Source organism: Aedes aegypti, chromosome 2 (genome assembly GCF_002204515.2).
Source record: "Aedes aegypti strain LVP_AGWG chromosome 2, AaegL5.0 Primary Assembly, whole genome shotgun sequence".
In the NCBI taxonomy this organism is placed as follows: Eukaryota; Metazoa; Arthropoda; class Insecta; order Diptera; family Culicidae; genus Aedes; species Aedes aegypti.
Genome location: NC_035108.1, coordinates 251,936,086 through 251,959,074, shown reverse-complemented (window position 1 = coordinate 251,959,074; position 22,989 = coordinate 251,936,086). Strand labels below are relative to the sequence as shown.

General features: G+C 42.1%; 2 protein-coding genes across 2 annotated transcripts in view; one reads left to right on the top strand and one right to left on the bottom strand.

Moving 5' to 3' along the window:
* Positions 1-22,989, bottom strand: part of LOC5576949 (acyl-CoA synthetase family member 4 homolog) — a 388,950-nt gene that overhangs the window by 312,825 nt on the left and 53,136 nt on the right. The window lies entirely within an intron of this gene.
* LOC5576948 overlaps positions 1-22,989 on the top strand; it is a 109,741-nt gene that overhangs the window by 56,211 nt on the left and 30,541 nt on the right. Inside the window, 19 exon segments of the mRNA XM_021844802.1 lie at positions 40-351; positions 423-743; positions 973-1,302; positions 1,372-1,683; positions 1,776-2,096; positions 2,187-3,146; positions 3,216-4,169; positions 12,748-13,074; positions 13,613-14,920; positions 14,989-15,639; positions 15,866-16,177; positions 16,245-17,186; positions 17,252-17,902; positions 18,111-18,422; positions 18,489-19,430; positions 19,490-20,140; positions 20,394-20,705; positions 20,773-21,714; positions 21,780-22,430. Of these exon segments, the coding sequence (XP_021700494.1) occupies positions 40-351; positions 423-743; positions 973-1,302; positions 1,372-1,683; positions 1,776-2,096; positions 2,187-3,146; positions 3,216-4,169; positions 12,748-13,074; positions 13,613-14,920; positions 14,989-15,639; positions 15,866-16,177; positions 16,245-17,186; positions 17,252-17,902; positions 18,111-18,422; positions 18,489-19,430; positions 19,490-20,140; positions 20,394-20,705; positions 20,773-21,714; positions 21,780-22,430 (11,511 nt within the window).

Sequence of the window (22,989 nt, the reverse complement as noted above, 5' to 3'; positions counted from 1 at the left end):
AAATTTGACTGATTTCTTGATACTCTGCTAATACCATAGCTGATCCAGTTCCTAAAAATCCTTGTCGGCCGTCCCCTTGTGGACCATACAGTGAATGCCGTGAAGTTAACAATCATGCGGTTTGTTCTTGCCAAAAGAATTACATCGGTACTCCACCAGCCTGCCGACCAGAATGTACTGTAAGCTCAGAATGTCCTCTGGATAAGGCTTGCATGCATCAGAAATGCGTTGATCCATGTCCTGGAACTTGCGGATTAAACGCCCGATGCAATGTAATAAACCACAACCCAATATGCAGTTGTTCTCCTGGATTTACTGGCGATCCTTTTGTTCGGTGCCTACCAGAAAAAAGTAAGCTCCTTCGCCATCTACTGTCCTTTCTTATTCCTATCTGAACCCATCTATCTATATCCTTCTTGAAGAAGACTTGGAACCCAAGGTACCCGAAAACCCATGTGTACCAAATCCATGTGGTCCCAACTCGCAATGTCGTGCAGTTGGAAATGTCCCAGCGTGCTCTTGTCTACCTAACTACATCGGACGTGCTCCAAACTGCCGACCAGAATGCACCATCAATTCGGAATGTCCTGGAAACCTTGCGTGCATGAATGAAAAATGCCAAGACCCGTGCCCAGGTTCATGTGGACCCAATGCTATCTGTAACGTGATTAAACACTCTCCCGTATGCTCCTGCTCGTCCGGCTATACCGGTGATCCCTTCTCTGGGTGTATGACTATTCCTCGTAAGATTTTTTCCTCTATTATCTATCGGAACGGTAACAGTACGGTGAAGAACTGAAACTATGAAATATTGCAAACTGGATCTTTGCCTTGCTGGTACCGTCCTTAGTAGTTTAAGTAGATGCATGAATTATTTATAGCTTATGTATATATATAAGACCTATAGTTTACTAAGCATGCGTATATTTGTGTTTTGTGTGTGTGTTATCTATCCTATCTCCTCTATTATAGCTCCACCGATACGGGACGAAAGACAAGATCCCTGTAATCCTTCGCCGTGTGGATCAAATGCAGTTTGTAAGGAACGTAACGGTGCTGGCTCTTGTACATGTATGCCGGAATACTTTGGCGATCCGTACAGTGGATGCCGTCCGGAATGTGTGACCAACAGCGATTGTCCACGTAACAAGGCCTGTGTCAATAACAAATGCAAGGACCCATGCCCAGGGGTGTGCGGTATCAATGCCGAATGTTACGTGGTCAACCATTCGCCTAGTTGCTCTTGTATTTCGGGCTTTACTGGGGATCCACTGTCCGCTTGTCACGAACCGATTCCTCCGAGTAAGCTTCCCTGTGTTTATATAACTAAGAACCTCTTGTCACTCTAACCATGTAAATACACCCTTCTAGAGCAAGACGAACCAATCAATCCGTGTTCGCCGTCTCCGTGCGGACCCAATAGCATATGCCGCGAAATCAACGGACACGCTGTTTGCTCTTGTCAGACTGGGTTCATTGGGACTCCGCCTAGTTGTCGACCGGAATGTGTCGTTAGCTCTGAATGCGCCATGGACAAGGCTTGCATCAATCAAAAATGCCAAGACCCTTGTCCGGGAACATGCGGACAGAACGCACGTTGTCAGATCGTCAATCATAGCCCTATATGTAGCTGTTCTCCTGGCTTTACCGGGGATCCCTTCATTAGGTGTCTACCGGAAGAAAGTAAGCATGTTCATATGACTCTTCTGCCTACAGCATGTGACTACAAACCCTATCCTATCTTTCTATCTATGTTGTATATAAATCTTTTCTAGAACGCCCTGTGGTATCTGAGCCTATTGATCCATGTGTGCCGTCTCCCTGCGGACCAAACTCGCAGTGTCGAGCTGTTGGCAATACGCCGGCTTGCTCTTGCCTTCCAAACTATATTGGTAGAGCACCCAACTGTCGACCGGAGTGTATGATAAACGCAGAATGTCCGGCAAATCTAGCCTGTGTAAACGAAAAATGTAAAGATCCTTGTGTAGGCTCCTGCGGCCTCAATGCCATTTGCACTGTAATTAAGCACAACCCAGTCTGCGAATGTCAGGCTGGATTCACCGGAGATCCATTTTCAGTTTGCACAGAAGTCATTCGTAAGATTGGTTCCAAATGATTTGTTTCAAGTTAAAATTCCAATTCTTGATGGCTCACAAAATGTTTTTTTTTATTATTTTCCTATTCAGAGCGAGCCCCTGAACCTGTCAATCCTTGCAATCCATCACCATGTGGAGCTAATGCCGTTTGTAAGGAACGAAATGGCGCTGGATCTTGCTCATGTTTGCCAGATTATTTCGGTGACCCATATACCGGATGTCGACCTGAATGTGTACAAAACTCTGATTGCGACAAATTCCGAGCATGCGTTAACAACAAATGTAAGGATCCTTGCCCTGGAGTTTGTGGATTGAACGCGGAATGTCGTGTTCAGAACCATAGTCCACTTTGCTTCTGCTTGGAAGGATACACCGGAGACCCAACAGCGGGTTGTTCATACGAGGAACGAGTTACTGAAAGACCTAAAGATTTAGGCTGCTCTCCATCGCCTTGTGGTCCCAACAGTAACTGTCGAGAGGTGAATGGCCATCCGGTGTGTTCATGTCAATCGGGATACATTGGAACGCCGCCATCCTGCCGACCGGAATGCGTGGTCAGTTCGGAATGTAGTCAAGACCGAGCATGCGTTAATCAGAAATGTGTCGATCCATGCCCGGGTACTTGCGGAACGAACGCTCGTTGTCAAGTCGTAAACCACAATCCGATCTGCAGCTGTTCACCTGGATTCACTGGAGATCCGTTTATTCGATGTGTGAAGAAGGAAGTCGTACCAGTTGTGGCCGATCCAATCAACCCTTGCCTGCCATCGCCATGTGGACCTAATTCACAGTGCCGAGTGGTGGGAACACAAGCTGCCTGCACGTGCCAACCGAACTACATCGGTCGACCTCCAAACTGCCGTCCGGAGTGTACCATCGATGCCGAATGTGCCAGTAATCTGGCGTGCCAAAATGAACGCTGTGTTGACCCGTGCCCTGGAGCATGTGGAAGCAATGCATACTGCCAGGTAGTCAGCCATCGCGCAGTTTGTACGTGCAGCGATGGGTATGAAGGTAACCCATTGGTGCAATGTGATCGATCGGTTCCACGTAAGTGATCGAAAAATGTGAGCTAGTAGACAAACGTTTCTTACTGACTTTTGTATTTTTGATTTACAGCAGTGACAGAACGGCTGACGCCGTGTACGCCATCTCCGTGTGGACCCAATGCCGAATGCAGAGAAAGGAACAATGCTGGAGCGTGTTATTGCTTACCGAACTATGAAGGAAACCCTTACGATGTGTTCAGTGGGTGCCGAAGAGAATGTGACGTGAACAGTGACTGTGCGGAGAAATTGGCATGTGTAAATTACAAGTGCGTTGATCCTTGTCCGGGAGTTTGCGGAGCCCAGGCACTTTGCGAAATTGTGAACCACGTTCCAACATGCGTCTGTCCAGAAGGAATGATTGGTGATCCGTTTAGACTGTGTGTGCTCAAACAAGTAGAACCGACATCTAGGGATCCGCCAGTTTGCGATCAGAACACTTGTGGACCAAACAGTATTTGCCGCATCCAGAATGGTGTTGCAATTTGCAAGTGCCAGCCGGAAATGACCGGAAGCCCTCCAAACTGTAGACCAGAATGTCAACTGAGCACTGAATGCGATTCGCAACGGGCCTGCGTAAATTACAAATGTATCGATCCATGCCCGGGTTCATGCGGACAGAACGCCAAGTGTCAAGTAATCAACCACAACCCGATCTGCAGTTGCAGTCCGGACTACACTGGCGATCCGTTCTCGCGATGCTACAAGGAAGTTCGTACGGAACGTCCACCAACGCCATGCGTTCCATCCCCATGTGGACCAAATTCCGAATGTAAAGTGGTTGGCAGCAAGGAAGCCTGCTCGTGTCTACCGGATTACATCGGAACGCCGCCGAATTGCCGTCCGGAGTGTGTGCTGAGCAACGAGTGCGCCCAGAATCAGGCCTGCATCCGGCAGAAGTGTACCGACCCATGTCCGGGATCATGCGGCCTTAACGCGCGCTGCACAGTGATCAATCATACGCCGAGCTGCTCCTGCGAGGAGGGATACACGGGCGATCCGTTTACCGGCTGCCAGTTCATTCAAGGTGAGTCAGCTTTTACTTTTTCTTCGGTTATATATCTATTATGCGCGAAGTACGAGGGCTATTTGGCGGCAGGCTTTGAACCAGCTTTAAGCTTATTTGAAATAATCATAACAAGACGGGCGAAAGAGAAAATAGAAATGATTGTCGTACCACGGTGAAAATAGCTTTTTATGATTTGATACTAAGGACAAGTTTACTTAACTCCAAAGATGACCGCTTTACTTTTTATTCGCATTGTTCAGAGCACAAATCTAGTCTGAAAAAACACCTTCACTGAAGCAAACAGACTATCGAAATATATAGAAATGCCAATTTGCCACAAGAAATAGGATTGAATTTTATAAATTTGCCCCAAGAAACCAAAATTTGAAATCGAAATTTATTTGATGGTTCGCCTGATTTGTGCTTGTGAAACGCAAAAAACAGAAACGACCTCTGTGGAATCTATACATAACAACAGACATGACTAGACAGGATTAGGTGTAGGACAGTTTCGTCAGATTTTTCAAGTATTACGACTGACCCAAAGTATACTCTAGAACGGAATTTGTTGTATAATTGAATTGAGTTGTACTCTTACGTAATCAATGGACAGCCCCTATATAATTCTTAGAATTATAAGTGTTTTAAGATTGCAAAGTGAGCCGAGAGCCGAGGGCTGAAAGCCTCATTAATAAATAATAAAAGTATTTTAAGATACCAATGTGACAGTATAAAATTGACAGAAATCTGCAAATGAAACATTACTACAAAATTTTCTAATAGCGCAACTGACGCTGACAAATCATGTGACTGCTGTGAAAATGAAAAATCTCATACACACCGGTACGAACAATCAAAGATGACAAGTAAGCCCATTTCGAATTTTAGTACGCCTATCATAAGCCGCAATTCAAATCAAACAACCATGCTTCACTGCTTGAAAAAAAGGATGTGGATAGGTTGCAGTGCTTCACCGTATTGCACGGGATATTTCATATTCTCTTGTCTTCAATCGATGTGCTTCTTATTTACTTCAGACGATAGAACAATGATGATGACTTTGATGTGATAGTTTCAAGAAAATTTTCAAATATTCAAATAATTCCTAAGAATAAGATGGGTACAATCCAAAGATGGGCGCCAGAAGGACAAGCTTGTACACAGAGGAAAAAGAATCGTCCAGTTAATAAAAGAGGTCTGCAAGTAAACTGCCACGAACACCAACGCACGATCAATCTTACACAAGTCGATTTCCTCAGAATGAAAACGTATCGATATTTATTTGACGTCATTTGAGTTTTCGATCAACGTCAGTCCAACAAGGAAGTAAATGCTCGGCAGCCATTCTGTTTATGTTTGCCTATTCACAGCAAACAAAAGCAATATTGTGACAGTTCTCACAGCAAACAGTCAACATAGGCCTTTTCATTTGACAGGTCCGTCTATGCATTTGTTTTCATCGGTGGAGGACCAGTGCTAACACGGGCCTTTCATTCCCATAGAAGAACTGTCAAAGTATTTCGAGATCAGCTGATTTTAAACGTCAAATGGAAAGGCCTATTGCACTACTACGCAGGAAATTGGATTGTTCTGTATTTGCTGTTCGATCAGTCGGTTTTGAGTTAAGTATACAAACAAGTTTCAAGCTTTACAATAGTGTTTTTGTTTTTGTAAAATAAATAACACAAGGTGCATTTGTTTGTAGTTCAGTATAATTAAACTTTCGATAGTTGTTCAAAACATACATCAGGATTTTCTTTATTTTCTTCCGCTAAGGTCCTGCTATCTGATTCTCGGAAGTGCATGGAAAAGACTAAAAGATATGGTATTTGTTTTCAAGTTTTAGCCCAAAAATGATAGCCATCGGTTATCTGCACATTGATCATTGGAAATCTATGAAAAGTAACCGGTCGACATGGTTCTGTTTTAGGGTTTCTTCGAATATAATTTGCTCCTGCAAATGTGTTTAAAAAATAGTTCCAGGGCACGGAAAATTATGAAACTTTGGATTCTGGCTCAATTTTTAACGTAGAATATGATATGTAAAAAACTGGATACCCCTAAACAAGCCATTTGAATAAATTGAATTTATATTCCGATTTCAGTACAAATCTGACGGATTTCCATCACTGTTAAAAATCATGAAGATTACACGTCATGTAAATTTCATTTATGCGATGTAAACATGACGTCATGTAAATTTAAGTCTGAAATCATGTAAAAATGTGTTATATGTCATGTAACCACACAGAATCCTGCTGGATTACATGACATATAATTGAAGTTTACATAACAATTCATGTAAATATCCATGATATTCCACGCTCCAACTATGTGCATAAATAACAAAAAAAATATAAAAAATAAGAGATAAACAAAAATACAGCGTACCGCACTATGGGCGATTTCCATACAGACTGGCGGCCAAAAATATTTTTTCCATCTCATGTCGTTTTTATGAGTTTTGTGATACATATTTGAAGTTTTATTTTCAAAAACAAGTTTTCGAGACTAACTTTTGAAAAGGGCCTATAGCGAAATAATAAGTTTTGTTACTAATGATGCATATAAGCCATTTATGCGATTAACGCTGAGCAAACCATTATAAATGTTAGAACTTACATAGAAATGATGATATACATGATTTGGCCATATTCTGTTATTCTTTGAATTATTTTTCAGCTGTTTTTAATAGAAAATGGTAAAAAATATTGTAAAAATTCAAAAAGCCCTATATTAAAAAAGTGCAAATTTGTGCAGCTTAATTCTTCTTAATTACATCTCAAAGTACCCTTGGAAATCAATTTTAGCCTGGGACAACTTGGGACGAAAAAGTATGAGATGTGTGAAGTTTCGATATATATTTTTTTCAGTGCATTTTTCCGACCTAAAGCACGAAATTTTTATTTCATTTTATTTTTCTAAGATAGCTTTTTGAATAATAGTATAAAGATCTGTATAAAATATTACGATTATGCAGCATATTGTATTCAATGTGTTTGCACTGAATTTTTCATTTTTCTTTAAAACTCTAACTTTGACATACTGTATCAATTAAAATATAAAAGATCTTGTCCTGATATTCCAGGAATATCGTAATAGAATTTACTATGGAATGACGCACAAGAAAAACCTATCAGAACAAGTCATTTTTTCGATTTTTGGCCACCTGATCGCCCATAGTGGTACCTTTAGTAGCTGTCAAAATACGTTAGGAAGCACCCTCTTCGATTTCAATAGGGTCCTAAAATTTTTAACGAAATCTAGTTTTTATTTAATAACACGAAAAAGCATGTTACTGCAACTGCTTTAGTAATTTTCCCCGCCCAAACAACGGCTATATCATGTTTAAAGTTTAATTTAGAAATTGGGTCCATAAATGAACCTTGACACCTTTGATCATGTTTGACGTTCGCTTAGTCGACAAAAATACTACAGGGGTTTTAGTTTTAACACTGGGGCTGTTCCTATCTGACATTTCGGAAGGGACACGGAAAACAAAATATAACCAAAATTTGAGTTTAGCCCAAGGGGTGTGGCAAAATCTATAAAAAACATAAAAAAAATGTTTTTTGGACTTAAATCAACGGAAAACATTAGAAAATTGAGTAAACATGTGTTTTTGACCTAAACTTAAGCGTTTGGCACTAAAATTGAGACAAGGCTTTAGGACCCTATTGAAGTTTCTGTATTTGCAGACCTTCGCATACTTAGTTACCAAACCTTGGATTTTCTAGAACACAAATCTAGAGAACCAGACAACCGTTTGGGTTGAAAATTTGATCGATCGGTCAACACCAGCGAGTGGTTGTCTGATTCTCCATTTCTGCATTTTTACCTTAAATTATCGAGAAATCCATATAAAAATTTCTCTTTTTTGTGGCCTACATTGAAAATAAATAATTTTCAAAGCTTAGAATCGATTTAAAAAAAAATCCATTTTTAATTTTAATGAAATTTTGCACAAAATAGGTTATTATGTTTACTACCAACCGTTCATACATCGCGAGAGGGGCACTTTTAAGAAAAACAAGTTTTTTTTCTAACAAAAGTTTTCTTGTTGTCTTAAATTATATTTTGTAGTGTCATTTTCAAACAAATCCGAACAAGTGAAAGTCATAATAATCTCAGAATTCAATGAAGCTCAAAGGGCGAGTCAATTTTGTTTAATCAGTTCACTTTAAATTATCGCGAATTCCTCATAAAAAGGGCTCATGACGTGTTTCTCTCCACATTATATTCGGAGTTGGCAGCACTCTCTTTGAATACAAAAAAAATGATATGAGACCTTATCGAAAATATTATGCATTTATTGTTTTGTCAAGTGTCAAAGGAAAATGAGATAACATGCGAGAGAAAAAACATGATTTTTCATATTTCAATTTTAGGATATCGGTTCGATATCGACAATGTTATATCTAATGCATCACCGATAAAAATATTGAAGGAATATGATAAAATGAAATATAAAAAATCATGTGTTTTTCTCTCACATGTATTCAAATTTTCCCTTGACACTAGACAAAACAATAAAGGAACAATATTTTCGATAAGTTCTCATATCCATTTTTATTTGTATTCGAAGAGATTGCTGCCAACTCTGAATATAATGTGGCGAGAAACGCGTCATGAGCCCTTTTTATAAGGAATTCGCGATAATTTAAAATGAACTGATTAGACAAAATTGTCTCGCTTATTGAGCTTCATTGAAATAATTACTTATCAGAGACAAAATTACATTTTTCATTCATTTTCTTTAAGTTGACTTCAAATTTTTAAAATCATTTATTTTTTCTTAGTGTAGGCGACGAAAGAATTTTTTTAAGAATTTTTGTTCAAAAATTTACACAGGTATCTACAAGTCATCCAACACTTTTTTGTATGAGTTATCATTATTTGGTTTGGAAAAAAAAATCGGGTAAAAAGTGTTGTCCTTTTAAACGATAGTCCAGATAATTTATGAAAGAACTATAGCACACTTAGTGACTAAGTTAGTTAGAATCTACAAAACTAGAAAGTTTCATTGAATTTCTGAGAGGGTGCTGCAAACATATGTTCGAGTTACCGCGAAATGCATTTCATGCAACTTGTACCAGAATAAATCAAAATTTCGAACTCACAATTTCAATGGTTACACTAAATCTAGATTAACATCCACACTTCGATGCAACTTGTCTGTAAAAGACCCAATCTTCACAGTAAAACTAACAAAAGTTTCGGAATATGTACCGTTCTTTAGGAAAATTGCCATTTGTTTGCTACTATAGACCAATGCAATATTCTGCTAGAAAATCCGACATCCAATTGTATTTCTGGGTATATATCGTGCCAGTTGAAAAACCTGTTCAACCTGAGCTTGTCCTACCGTCTAGGTTTTCTACAAGTGATAATGGCTCCTGCTACAATGTAAGCTAGTGAAGTGTAAGGGAAGGAATTGATGTGGCATTTTCACACCCATTGCAGACCGTGTTAGGCAGTATCCATTTATTACGTCACGCCAAAATGGGAAATTTTTCATCCTCACTTCCCTCCGTGAGGCTTTTTGTATGGAAAATTTAAAAATTTTGTATGAGTCGTAAGTTCAAATGAGGCTCCTGTACCTAAGGCTACAGCACGTGCACAGTAACTCTAGTCGTAACGCTTGAGTCTATGATATGATTTGAATGACAACATGCAGTTGAAATTTTACATCAATCGATATATTAGAAGAAAAGATATCTAAACTTGACCGTTTTGTATGTAAATCGGAGTGTTGTCGATCATGATTGTTGCAGAGAGCGAAACGTGAGATATTTTCCTAATTACCACCGATTGCAATCTCTGCTCACTTGGCATGCTTGAAGAGAAACCGGTTCACAGAATCTATTCAATGTTTCTTCTAGGCTCTTCAAAGAACTTCTTTGATTTCAAATTGTCATTCGGCTCTAGAAGAAAGCTTGCTTATTCAATCGAATAATTTTCAAAGTCTTAAAAAACATTGTTTTGTGAGCTGATTAGTCTTAAAATTGATGAGTGCTCATGATTGCCCTGTCCTCCCCTACGTTGAAAAAGCCACGATAATCAAAAGTGCTGTCTTCAGGAGCTGTTGCCAGAAACTTTGAGATGAAATTAAAATAAATTCTAGTGCTGCCGATCCGATTGCTTTTCACTCGTCACCAAGTCATGAAAATTTCAATGATGATAGAACACAAAACCAGTGCAAATGCGACTTAAGAGATCATCGAGATAGCCATGAGAATCAACGTTTACTTTGGTTCTCTAACTCAATATCAAGATACGAAATATCGACTAGGCAACTTTATATTTTACAGTCGCTCTTATGGCCCATTACACGGTGACGTCATCAGAAAATCACTCTCTTCCCCTCCTTCGGTAAATTTGAGAACAACGGTGCCAGTACCTGTCAAAGTTGACAGGTACTGGCACCATTGTTTCCAAGTTTTGTTGAAGAGCGAAAGAGAGAGAATTTCGCCGTGAAATGCCTAATTGGCATTCAAGATCTTTCAGAGTGTGTATTGCTACTTTTACACCCATTTATACTCTCTCCAAATTTCCTATTATCACAGTCGTATCTCGCATACGTTTTCGCAATGCAAATGTATACAATCAAAGTTTGTCATAAGTTATGTTGTTCCAGCCTTTTGACAGTCGATCAATTAGCCTACCTAGTTAAAAAAAAACCTTGCTGTGTGCAATTGTGTGATCTGTGCGCAATAAATCGTACTGTAATTATCTTTGAGTCTAATCTGGAGAAAATTTCGCAGCGAAATTGTGCTCGGAGAGATGTCGAAATTATCACAGAAATCTCTACTTTGGCAAAAAAAAACTCTCCGAGGAAGTGGGAGAAATGGGAACTAAACTGTGACATTTTGTACAAGGATCTTCCATGGCCTACTCCAATACCTACTTGGCAGTACGAAGTATACCGGGACAGCTAGTTAATCATAAAAAATAATCATGATTATCAATTACAAATTGTGATTCATTTGTTGTAATGAAATTTGTAAACTTAGGAGTCAGGCTTTATCGTTGGTCACGAATAATACTCATAATTTTCTACTATGATTAAATGTCTCAAAAAAGTATGATGTAAAATGAGTTTTTTATGGTTCATGATTAAATCCAAATCGGAAAGTTCGCAGCATGTGTTACCATAAATTTATTTAAAGTTAATTATGATCAAGTCAACGATCTGTAGCAAATCCTACCAGTAGGGCTTGAGATTAATTAACCATTCTCACTGTGCACAAATCCAGAACTCAAAATTAAAAAGTCAATAACTGCGCCGGCCACGTCCATACGGCCATCGGGAAAGGGAAGGAACGTTAGTTAGACAACCATTGTCACTAGGGATCGAAGAATCTTATTCTGCCCTGAATACGAATTGCTCGCTGAACTATTAATAGAATTGTCCACAAGAGCAAGTTTCACAATCAGAATGTCAAACACTACTCTCGATGATCTTTTTGAAAGGGAAATTTTATCCACTGGTAAACGAAAAACTCGCAGTTGATAACTGTGGAAGTACTTTTACGAACACTAAGCAGTCTCTGTCGCAGTTGGGACGTAACGCAAGAAAACAAAAAAAAATCGCTATTTGCACAAATTACACAAAATTTGTAATAGAAATCAAAGCCTCGTTTAGCACAAAATATTAGTTCTAAAAAAAATTAACTTCAATATTATTTGGAACCATTACATTCTTGATTCATGTGTAGCAGAATTTGTTATTAAGTATTTATACCTTTTTAATAATGTAAAAAATAGGTATCGTCTTTTCAAATCAGAAGCACATCAGTTGTAGACAGAATTCGAAGGGAATCATAAAACTGCACACCACCAATCCATAACCACAGTTGTCTCATTGTAACGGAGGGCTTTTAGACATATCACAAGACAACTGTGGAGCCACGACCACCCACTTGGTGAGCTGAAATAGTTTAGAATTCCAAGGGCGCTTTATTACTGGTAGAAGCAAAGAACATGCTCACTTAGCGAGATAAAATGTATCGCCTTTCATTTGGCCTAATCCCAGAACAGTTTCTATTCTGACATAACAAATGCCAAAAATTAACTTTCCAAATTCGGCGACGATACATTCGATCACAAAGCCTTTTAATGCCTCCAAGGGAAAACCACTCACAGGGGCCCATCATTCGACGGGACAATTACCATTCAAGTCTGCCTATTTAACCAAAACCAACATTTTCCAAATTTACACCTAAGTCGTATGATGGGCCCCAAACCAGCTTAAGCTTCAAAGCCTCACGAGAATTCACGAAGGTAAGTTTGCTGAATTCTCCACCTATAACACCTGCCTGCCGCAACGCATCCACAAAAAACCGTACAATATCACAAATTTAGCTATATTTTCCACAATCCACGCAATTCACACGCAAATCTAACCAAACGCAATCGCAAACCTCCTCCCACCCACTGCAATGAACAACAACGCCGCCCACCCCCCTTGCTTCGGTGCTTATTATACGCTATAAGGTTGGTCGCTTCAGTCCGCTTCATGGTTCGGTTACACCTCCGCTTGCCGATCGATACCGTATTCTTACCGTTGAGTCTTCCCCCTCGATTCATTTTCCAGCCGATATTCCCAAAGAGAATCAGTCCCCTTGTGTGCCCAGCCCATGTGGGGCCAATGCCATCTGTCGGGAACAGAACGGTGCCGGGTCGTGTACCTGCATCGAGGATCACTTCGGGAATCCCTACGAAGGTTGTCGCCCCGAGTGTGTCTTGAATTCGGATTGTCCCACGAATCGGGCCTGTATTCGTAACCGCTGTCAGGATCCTTGCCCCGGAACGTGCGGTCAAAGTGCCGAATGCCAAGTTGTCAACCACCTACCCTCGTGTACCTGCATCGATGGATACGAGGGAGATCCCTTCCGATATTGCCATGTCAAACAAAGAGAACGTAAGATCATGCTTCACAATATTTTTATGCACCAGTTGGGACGGCGTCCCAGCTTTACTTATTCTGCGACTACTAACATGACGACGACGACGACGACAACTGGGACAGAAATTTACGAGCTTACGTACTTGCGTTGACCTTTCCTGCCAAACGGACGTTTTTGTTACCGCTTATTGAAACAAAGCTAGAATATGTGAGCAGGTTTACATATTCTAGCAATGCTGAATTCTGTCATGCTCTATACTCTAGAGCAAAAAACTAACAAGGACTGCTATGCTAGCAATCACCCTTTTTTCGCCGCGAAATACACGTTGGAACCACTTTGCAGCGTTATCTATCTATGTCAAAGAAACAAATCTATTTCGGCACTTTGATGACGATGAACTGGAATGACATACGTTCCAGAATTATCGTCATCAAGGGCGCATATCTGTTCCAAAGCCTACGCTTCTCTTTACGCTGAATGCAAGAATCTATATGCTGAAACCGCTTCGAACCGCAATATAAGAATAATTCAAAAACTGAAATATTTTCACAGCAATTGTAAGTCAAAATCCATGTATGCCAAGTCCGTGTGGTCCAAACAGTCAGTGCCGGGAAATTAATGAACAGGCCGTTTGCTCGTGCTTGCCCACGTACATTGGATCTCCTCCTGGGTGTAGACCGGAATGTGTCACCAGTTCTGAATGCTCTCTAGACAGAGCTTGCATCAATCAAAAGTGTGTCGATCCTTGTCCGGGAACGTGTGCCGCAAATGCACGATGCAATGTTAACAACCATAGTCCGATCTGCTCGTGCCGTTCAGGTTATACAGGAGATCCGTTCACGAGATGTTACCCCAATCCACGTAAGACCATTCAACCCATCAAACATTCTCACGCTAATTATCATTTTCATATCACAGCACCTCCACAAGATACTCAAATCGTTGTTCGAGATCCTTGTGTTCCTTCGCCATGTGGGCCTAATTCGCAATGTCGAAACATCAATGGAGTGCCATCTTGTTCTTGTCTAGTCAACTACATTGGCTCGCCGCCAAACTGCAGACCTGATTGTACGATCAACGCCGAATGTCCAAGCAATCAGGCTTGTATGAATGAGAAATGCAGAGATCCATGTCCTGGATCATGCGGGATTGGTGCCAGATGCAACGTAATTAATCATACACCGATCTGCACCTGTGAAGCTGGATATACGGGTGATCCATTCACAAATTGTTATCCAGAACCACCACCAAGAGAACCAGTGAGAGATGATCCATGCAATCCCTCTCCTTGTGGACCGAATGCGCAATGTAACAATGGAATATGCACATGTTTACCAGAATACCAGGGAGACCCGTACCAAGGATGTCGACCTGAATGTGTTCTGAACTCTGACTGTCCCCGTGATAGAGCATGCATACGCAGCAAATGTATAGATCCTTGTCCAGGAACGTGTGGACAAGACGCCTTGTGCGAAGTCATCAACCATATTCCAATGTGCAGTTGTCCAAATGGAATGTCTGGAAACGCCTTTGTTCAATGTAGACCTCAACAGGCTCCACCAGTTAGCAACCCGTGCAATCCATCACCTTGTGGCCCAAACAGTCAATGTCGAGAGATTAACGGCCAAGCTGTATGCTCTTGTGTACCTGGATATATCGGAAGCCCACCAACGTGCCGCCCAGAATGCGTTGTTAGCTCTGAATGTCCACAAAATCAGGCATGTAACAATCAAAAATGCAGAGATCCATGTCCAGGAACCTGTGGCGTTGGGGCACGTTGCGCTGTCGTCAATCATAATCCGATCTGTAGTTGTCCTGAGAGATATACTGGAGATCCATTCATCCGTTGTCAACCCATAAGTATGTTCATTTCATAATCAATCGCTCATAACAAAGAAAAAGAACTACAATAAATACCATTTTTACAGTTGAACCTCCAGTTCAAATGACCCCAGTCAATCCATGTCAACCATCTCCATGTGGTCCTAATGCGGAATGCCGACCTGTCGGCGATTCTCCATCGTGCACATGCTTAGATAACATGATTGGTTCACCTCCAAATTGTCGACCAGAGTGCGTCAGTAACACCGAATGTGCCAGCAATCTGGCTTGTATCCGTCAGAAGTGTCAAAATCCATGTGCGGGAGCTTGTGGGGCAAACGCTGAGTGTCGAGTCGTTAGCCATACACCCATGTGTATTTGTTCGATCGGATTCACTGGTGATCCGTTCACTCAGTGTGTGCCTGTTCAACAGGATTCTCCAAGAGAACCGCCATCGCCATGTGTCCCTAGTCCATGCGGGGCTAATGCTATTTGTAGAGAACGTAATGGTGCCGGTTCATGTGCATGCATCGACGATCACTTTGGAAATCCATACGAAGGATGCAGACCGGAGTGTGTTCTGAATTCCGATTGTCCTTCTAATCGAGCATGCGTTCGTAACAAATGCCAGGATCCATGCCCAGGAACTTGCGGTCAAAATGCGGAATGTCAAGTTGTTAACCATCTGCCATCTTGCACATGTCTCCAAGGATATGAAGGAGATCCATTCCGTTTTTGTAATACACAACAAAGAGACCGTAAGATATTTTTTATATAAAATTGTTAATAATCCAATGAACAATTGAAATTCGTTTGCCGTGCAAAAAGTAAACGCATTCCTGATATCACTCAAAATAATATTATATAGTGAATCGGGAATTGCGTTCATTGCACAGAAACATATTATGCAATTTTAATTTTATTTTTGACTAAACAATGAAATTAGATTGTTTTTCCATACACTAAGTATTTTTTTTCGAACAGCCATTCAACAATATGTGAACCCATGTCAACCAAGCCCATGTGGTCCAAATAGTCAGTGTCGTGAGATAAATGGTCAGGGCGTTTGCTCGTGCCTGCTCACATATATCGGATCTCCGCCTGGATGTCGACCGGAATGTGTAACCAGTTCTGAATGTTCGCTGGATAAGGCATGCATCAATCAAAAATGTGTTGACCCTTGTCCAGGAACATGTGGAACCAATGCAAGATGTAATGTTAACAATCATAGTCCGATCTGTTCATGCCAATCTGGTTACACTGGAGATCCATTCACGAGATGCTACCCTAACCCACGTAAGAGAACTCAACTCTGCAATACATAAAACGTCCCATATTAATCATCATTCTCTCATAATCATAGCGCCACCTCAAGATACCCAAATCATTGTCCGAGATCCGTGCGTTCCTTCACCATGTGGACCAAATTCACAATGTCGAAACATCAATGGAGTGCCATCTTGTTCTTGTCTAGTTAACTACATTGGCTCGCCGCCAAACTGTAGACCTGAATGTACCATCAGCGCGGAATGTCCAAGTAATCAAGCCTGTATGAACGAGAAATGCAGAGATCCATGTCCTGGATCATGCGGAGTTGGTGCCAGATGCAACGTCATCAATCATACACCGACCTGCACCTGTGAGTCTGGATATACGGGTGATCCATTCACTAACTGTTATCCAGAACCACCACCAAGAGAACCAGTGCGAGATGATCCATGCAATCCCTCTCCTTGTGGTCCGAATGCGCAGTGCAACAATGGAATCTGCACATGTTTACCAGAGTACCAGGGAGACCCATACCAAGGATGTCGACCGGAATGTGTTCTGAACTCCGATTGTCCACGTGATAGAGCCTGCATACGCAGCAAGTGTTTCGATCCTTGTCCAGGAACCTGTGGACAGGATGCCTTGTGCGAAGTCATCAACCATATTCCAATGTGCAGCTGTCCAAATGGTATGGCCGGAAACGCCTTTGTGCAATGTAGACCTCAACAGGCTCCACCAGTTAGCAACCCGTGCAATCCATCCCCTTGTGGTCCAAACAGTCAATGTCGGGAGATTAACGGCCAAGCTGTATGTTCTTGTGTACCTGGATTCATCGGAAGCCCACCAATGTGCCGCCCAGAATGCGTTGTTAGTTCTGAATGTCCACAGAATCAAGCCTGCAACAACCAAAAATGCAGAGATCCATGTCCAGGAACATGTGGCGTCGGAGCACGTTGCTCTGTTGTAAATCACAACCCGATCTGCAGCTGTCCTGAGAGATACACAGGAGATCCATTCATTCGTTGTCAACCCATAAGTATGCTCACCCAATATAAATCACCTATTCACTTTGCTAACAACCCTAAATATCATTCCTTACAGTTGAACCCCCAGTTCAAATGACCCCTGTCAATCCATGCCAACCTTCTCCATGTGGTCCAAACGCAGAATGTCGACCCATCGGAGATTCTCCATCATGTACATGTTTGGATAATATGATTGGTTCACCTCCCAACTGTCGGCCTGAATGTGTCAGTTATTCTGAATGTGCCAGTAACCTCGCCTGTATTCGGCAGAAATGTCAAGACCCGTGTACGGGTGCTTGTGGAGCAAACGCTGAATGTCGCGTCGTTAGCCACACGCCCATGTGTATCTGTTCGATAGGATTCACTGGGGATCCATTCACTCAGTGTGTGCCTGTTCAACAGGACGTACCGAGGGAACCAACATCGCCATGCATTCCAAGCCCATGTGGAGCCAATGCCATTTGTAGAGAACAGAATGGCGCCGGATCATGTACTTGTATTGAGGATCACTTTGGAAATCCATACGAAGGTTGCCGACCGGAATGTGTTCTTAACTCTGATTGTCCTTCAAACCGAGCATGCGTTCGAAATAAATGTCAGGATCCATGTCCGGGAACATGTGGTCAAAATGCGGACTGTCAAGTTGTAAACCATTTGCCTTCATGCACATGTATTTCAGGATATGAAGGGGATCCTTTCCGATACTGTAATGTCCAACAACGTGAACGTAAGCATTTTTTTTTCAGAAATTTAAATACATTTTGTAAATTGTATTTGACTTAACAAGTTCTTATAAAAAAAACGACTTTCGAATCATCATTCTCTAAACTGACTCACATAAGATCGATGATATTGATTTAAATCATCGTTTAAACGCTTTAACGAATATTAATTTATCGTATACATATATCTAACAAAAAATTGTATGTCAACAGCCATCCAACAATATGTGAACCCATGTCAACCAAGTCCATGTGGTCCAAATAGTCAGTGTCGTGAAATCAACGGACAGGCCGTTTGCTCGTGCTTGCCCACATACATCGGAACCCCTCCTGGATGTCGCCCAGAATGTGTTACAAGCTCAGAATGCTCTCTGGATAAGGCGTGCGTCAATCAAAAGTGTATTGATCCTTGTCCAGGAACGTGTGGAACCAATGCCAGATGCAATGTTAACAACCATAGTCCGATCTGTTCATGCCAATCTGGCTATACAGGAGATCCATTCACACGTTGCTACCCCAATCCACGTAAGACCATTCTAACCTTCACTCATATCGATCATTCTCAAACTAACGATCCTTCCACAACTATAGCGCCACCACAGGATACCCAAGTCGTTGTCCGAGATCCATGCATACCTTCACCATGTGGGCCTAATTCGCAATGTCGTAATATCAACGGAGTGCCATCCTGTTCTTGCCTGGTCAATTATATTGGAGCCCCTCCAAATTGCAGGCCTGAATGTACGATCAATGCCGAATGTCCTAGCAATCAGGCTTGTATGAACGAAAAATGCAGAGATCCATGTCCTGGATCATGCGGAATTGGTGCCAGATGCAACGTAATTAATCATACACCGATCTGCACCTGTGAGGCTGGATATACAGGTGATCCATTCACAAATTGTTATCCTGAACCACCGCCAAGAGAACCAGTGCGGGATGATCCATGCAATCCATCTCCTTGTGGACCGAATGCGCAGTGCAACAATGGAATCTGCACATGTTTACCAGAGTACCAGGGAGACCCATACCAAGGATGTCGACCTGAATGTGTTCTGAACTCTGACTGTCCCCGTGATAGAGCCTGCATACGCAGCAAGTGTATTGATCCTTGTCCAGGAACGTGTGGACAAGATGCCTTGTGCGAAGTTATCAACCATATTCCAATGTGCAGTTGTCCAAATGGAATGTCTGGAAATGCATTCGTACAATGCAGACCGCAACAGGCTCCACCAGTTAGTAATCCATGCAATCCATCACCTTGCGGCCCCAATAGTCAATGTCGGGAGATCAACGGCCAAGCTGTATGCTCTTGTGTGCCTGGATTCATTGGGAGTCCACCAATGTGTCGTCCAGAATGCGTCGTGAGCTCAGAGTGTCCACAAAATCAAGCCTGTAACAACCAAAAATGTAGAGATCCGTGCCCTGGAACCTGTGGCGTTGGAGCACGCTGCTCAGTAGTCAACCATAATCCAATTTGCAGTTGCCCAGATCGATATACTGGCGATCCATTTATTCGTTGTCAACCTATAGGTATTTCCATCAATAAGCAATATATAAAACAAATTCATAATTTAATCATAACATTTCAGTTGAGCCCCCCGTACAAATGATCCAAGTCAATCCTTGTCAACCATCCCCATGTGGGTCGAATGCTGAGTGTAGAGCAATTGGAGACTCCCCATCTTGCACTTGTCTTCAAGATATGATTGGTTCGCCTCCTAATTGTCGACCTGAGTGTATCAGTAATTCAGAATGTGCCTATAACCTTGCGTGCATCCGTCAAAAATGTCTAAATCCCTGTGAAGGAGCCTGCGGAAATAACGCAGAATGTAGAGTAGTCAGTCATACACCCATGTGCATATGTTCAGTAGGATTTACAGGAGATCCATTTACGCAATGCTCACCAGTTCAACAAGACATTTCTCGGGAACCAATTTCACCTTGTACCCCAAGTCCTTGTGGTGCAAACGCTGTCTGTAAGGAACAAAATGGAGCTGGGTCGTGTACATGCATGGAAGATCACTTCGGCAACCCTTACGAAGGATGCCGACCAGAGTGTGTATTGAATTCTGACTGTCCATCCAACAGAGCATGTATTCGCAACAAATGCCAAGATCCATGCCCGGGAACGTGTGGACAAAATGCCGAATGTCAAGTTGTTAACCATCTACCATCGTGTACATGCTGGACAGGGTACGAGGGAGATCCATTTAGATTCTGCAACGTGCAACAACGCGAACGTAAGGATCTTTTATTTTTCAATCATTGTTCAGACAAGCGTATTATTACAAATATACTTATCCTATTTGCGGCAATTTCAAATTATTTGGATACCATAGATTTCCTCAATTTGATTGGGCTTAAAATGAATAACAACTTAAAACCCGTCACCAACAAAAAACCATATTATAAAGCAAATTTTGAAATTGTCCAAGTAGTAAGTTACTGGAATAATGTAATGCTAAAAAATCTATTTATGAAATTTTTACTTAGCAATTCAACAATATGTGAACCCATGTCAACCAAGTCCATGTGGTCCGAATAGTCAGTGCCGTGAGATTAACGGTCAGGGCGTTTGCTCGTGCCTGCCGACATATATAGGATCACCTCCTGGATGTCGACCGGAATGTGTAACAAGCTCTGAATGTACTCTGGATAAGGCATGCGTCAATCAAAAATGTGTTGACCCTTGCACAGGAACATGCGGAACCAATGCTAGATGTAATGTTAACAACCATAGTCCAATCTGCTCGTGCCAATCTGGCTACACAGGAGATCCATTCACACGTTGCTACCCCAATCCACGTAAGATCACCCAAAACCTTTACTCAATTAAGTCATCATTGAACTAACGATCATTCCCCAACAACAGCACCTCCACAAGATACTCAAATCGTAGTACGAGATCCTTGCGTTCCTTCGCCATGTGGACCAAACTCACAATGTCGAAATGTCAATGGAGTGCCATCCTGTTCTTGTCTAGTCAACTATATTGGTTCGCCGCCAAACTGTAGACCTGAATGTACCATCAGCGCGGAATGTCCAAGTAATCAAGCCTGCATGAACGAGAAATGCAGAGATCCATGTCCTGGATCATGCGGAATTGGTGCCAGATGCAACGTCATCAATCATACACCGATCTGTACCTGTGAGGCTGGATATACGGGTGATCCGTTCACAAATTGTTATCCTGAACCACCGCCAAGAGAACCAGTGCGGGATGATCCATGCAATCCATCTCCTTGTGGACCAAATGCGCAGTGCAGCAATGGAATCTGCACATGTTTACCAGAGTACCAGGGAGACCCGTACCAAGGATGTCGACCTGAATGTGTTCTGAACTCTGACTGTTCACGTGATAGAGCCTGCATACGCAGCAAATGTATAGATCCTTGTCCAGGAACGTGTGGACAAGATGCCTTGTGCGAAGTCATCAACCATATTCCAATGTGCAGCTGTCCAAATGGAATGGCCGGAAACGCCTTTGTGCAATGTAGACCTCAACAGGCTCCACCAGTTAGCAACCCGTGCAATCCATCACCTTGCGGTCCAAACAGCCAATGTCGGGAGATTAACGGCCAAGCTGTATGCTCTTGTGTGCCTGGATATATTGGAAGCCCTCCAACATGTAGACCGGAATGCGTTGTTAGCTCTGAATGTCCACAGAATCAGGCTTGCAACAACCAAAAATGCAGAGATCCATGCCCAGGAACATGTGGCGTCGGAGCACGTTGCTCTGTTGTAAATCATAACCCGATCTGCAGCTGTCCTGAACGATACACTGGAGATCCATTCATTCGTTGTCAACCCATAAGTATACTCACCCAATACAAATCACCTATTTACTTTGCTAACAATCCTAAATATCATTCCTTACAGTTGAACCCCCAGTTCAAATGACCCCTGTCAATCCATGCCAACCATCTCCATGTGGTCCAAACGCCGAATGCCGACCCGTTGGTGATTCTCCATCATGCACATGTTTGGATAATATGAGTGGTTCACCTCCCAACTGTCGACCTGAATGTGTCAGTAATTCAGAATGTGCCAGTAACCTCGCCTGTATTCGGCAGAAATGTCAAGACCCGTGTACGGGAGCTTGTGGAGCAAACGCTGAATGTCGAGTCGTTAGCCATACGCCCATGTGTATCTGTTCGATAGGATTCACTGGGGATCCATTCACTCAGTGTGTGCCTGTTCAACAGGACGTCTCGAGAGAACCAACATCACCATGCACTCCAAGTCCATGTGGAGCCAATGCCGTTTGTAGAGAACAGAATGGCGCCGGATCATGTACTTGTATTGAGGATCACTTTGGAAATCCATACGAAGGTTGCCGACCGGAATGTGTTCTTAACTCTGATTGTCCTTCAAACCGAGCATGCGTTCGAAATAAATGCCAGGACCCATGTCCGGGAACCTGCGGTCAAAATGCGGAATGCCAGGTTGTCAACCATCTTCCTTCGTGTACATGTATTGGTGGATATGAAGGCGATCCATTCAGATACTGTAGCATTCAACAAAGAGAACGTAAGGATTTTTTTTAAATCTTATTTAATCATATCGTTCAATTCTATACTTATACGACACTACACGGAGCCACAAATCAACCTAAATTTGACTTCTTTTCAATCAAATCGGCTCTTCCGTGGGGTAACTCAAATTTGACTTAACTGACATTTCGTTTGACAAATTGTCAATGATAATAGCGAGAAAGCTAACAAAGGTCATTTTTTCACCATTCGTTAGCTTGTAACTCATCGTAGCGGGTTAAAATAACTCAAATTGAGGTAAACTCTAAAAAAAACAAAATTTGACTTATTCCACGGGCATTTATCGTTGAGTCGACGCGTCTCTCTCTCTCTCTCTCTCTCTCTCTCTCTCTCTCTCTCTCTCTCTCTCTCTCTCTCTCTCTCTCTCTCTCTCTCTCTCTCTCTCTCTCTCTCTCTCTCTCTCTCTCTCTCTCTCTCTCTCTCTCTCTCTCTCTCTCTCTCTCTCTCTCTCTCTCTCTCTCTCTCTCTCTCTCTCTCTCTCTCTCTCTCTCTCTCTCTCTCTCTCTCTCTCTCTCTCTCTCTCTCTCTCTCTCTCT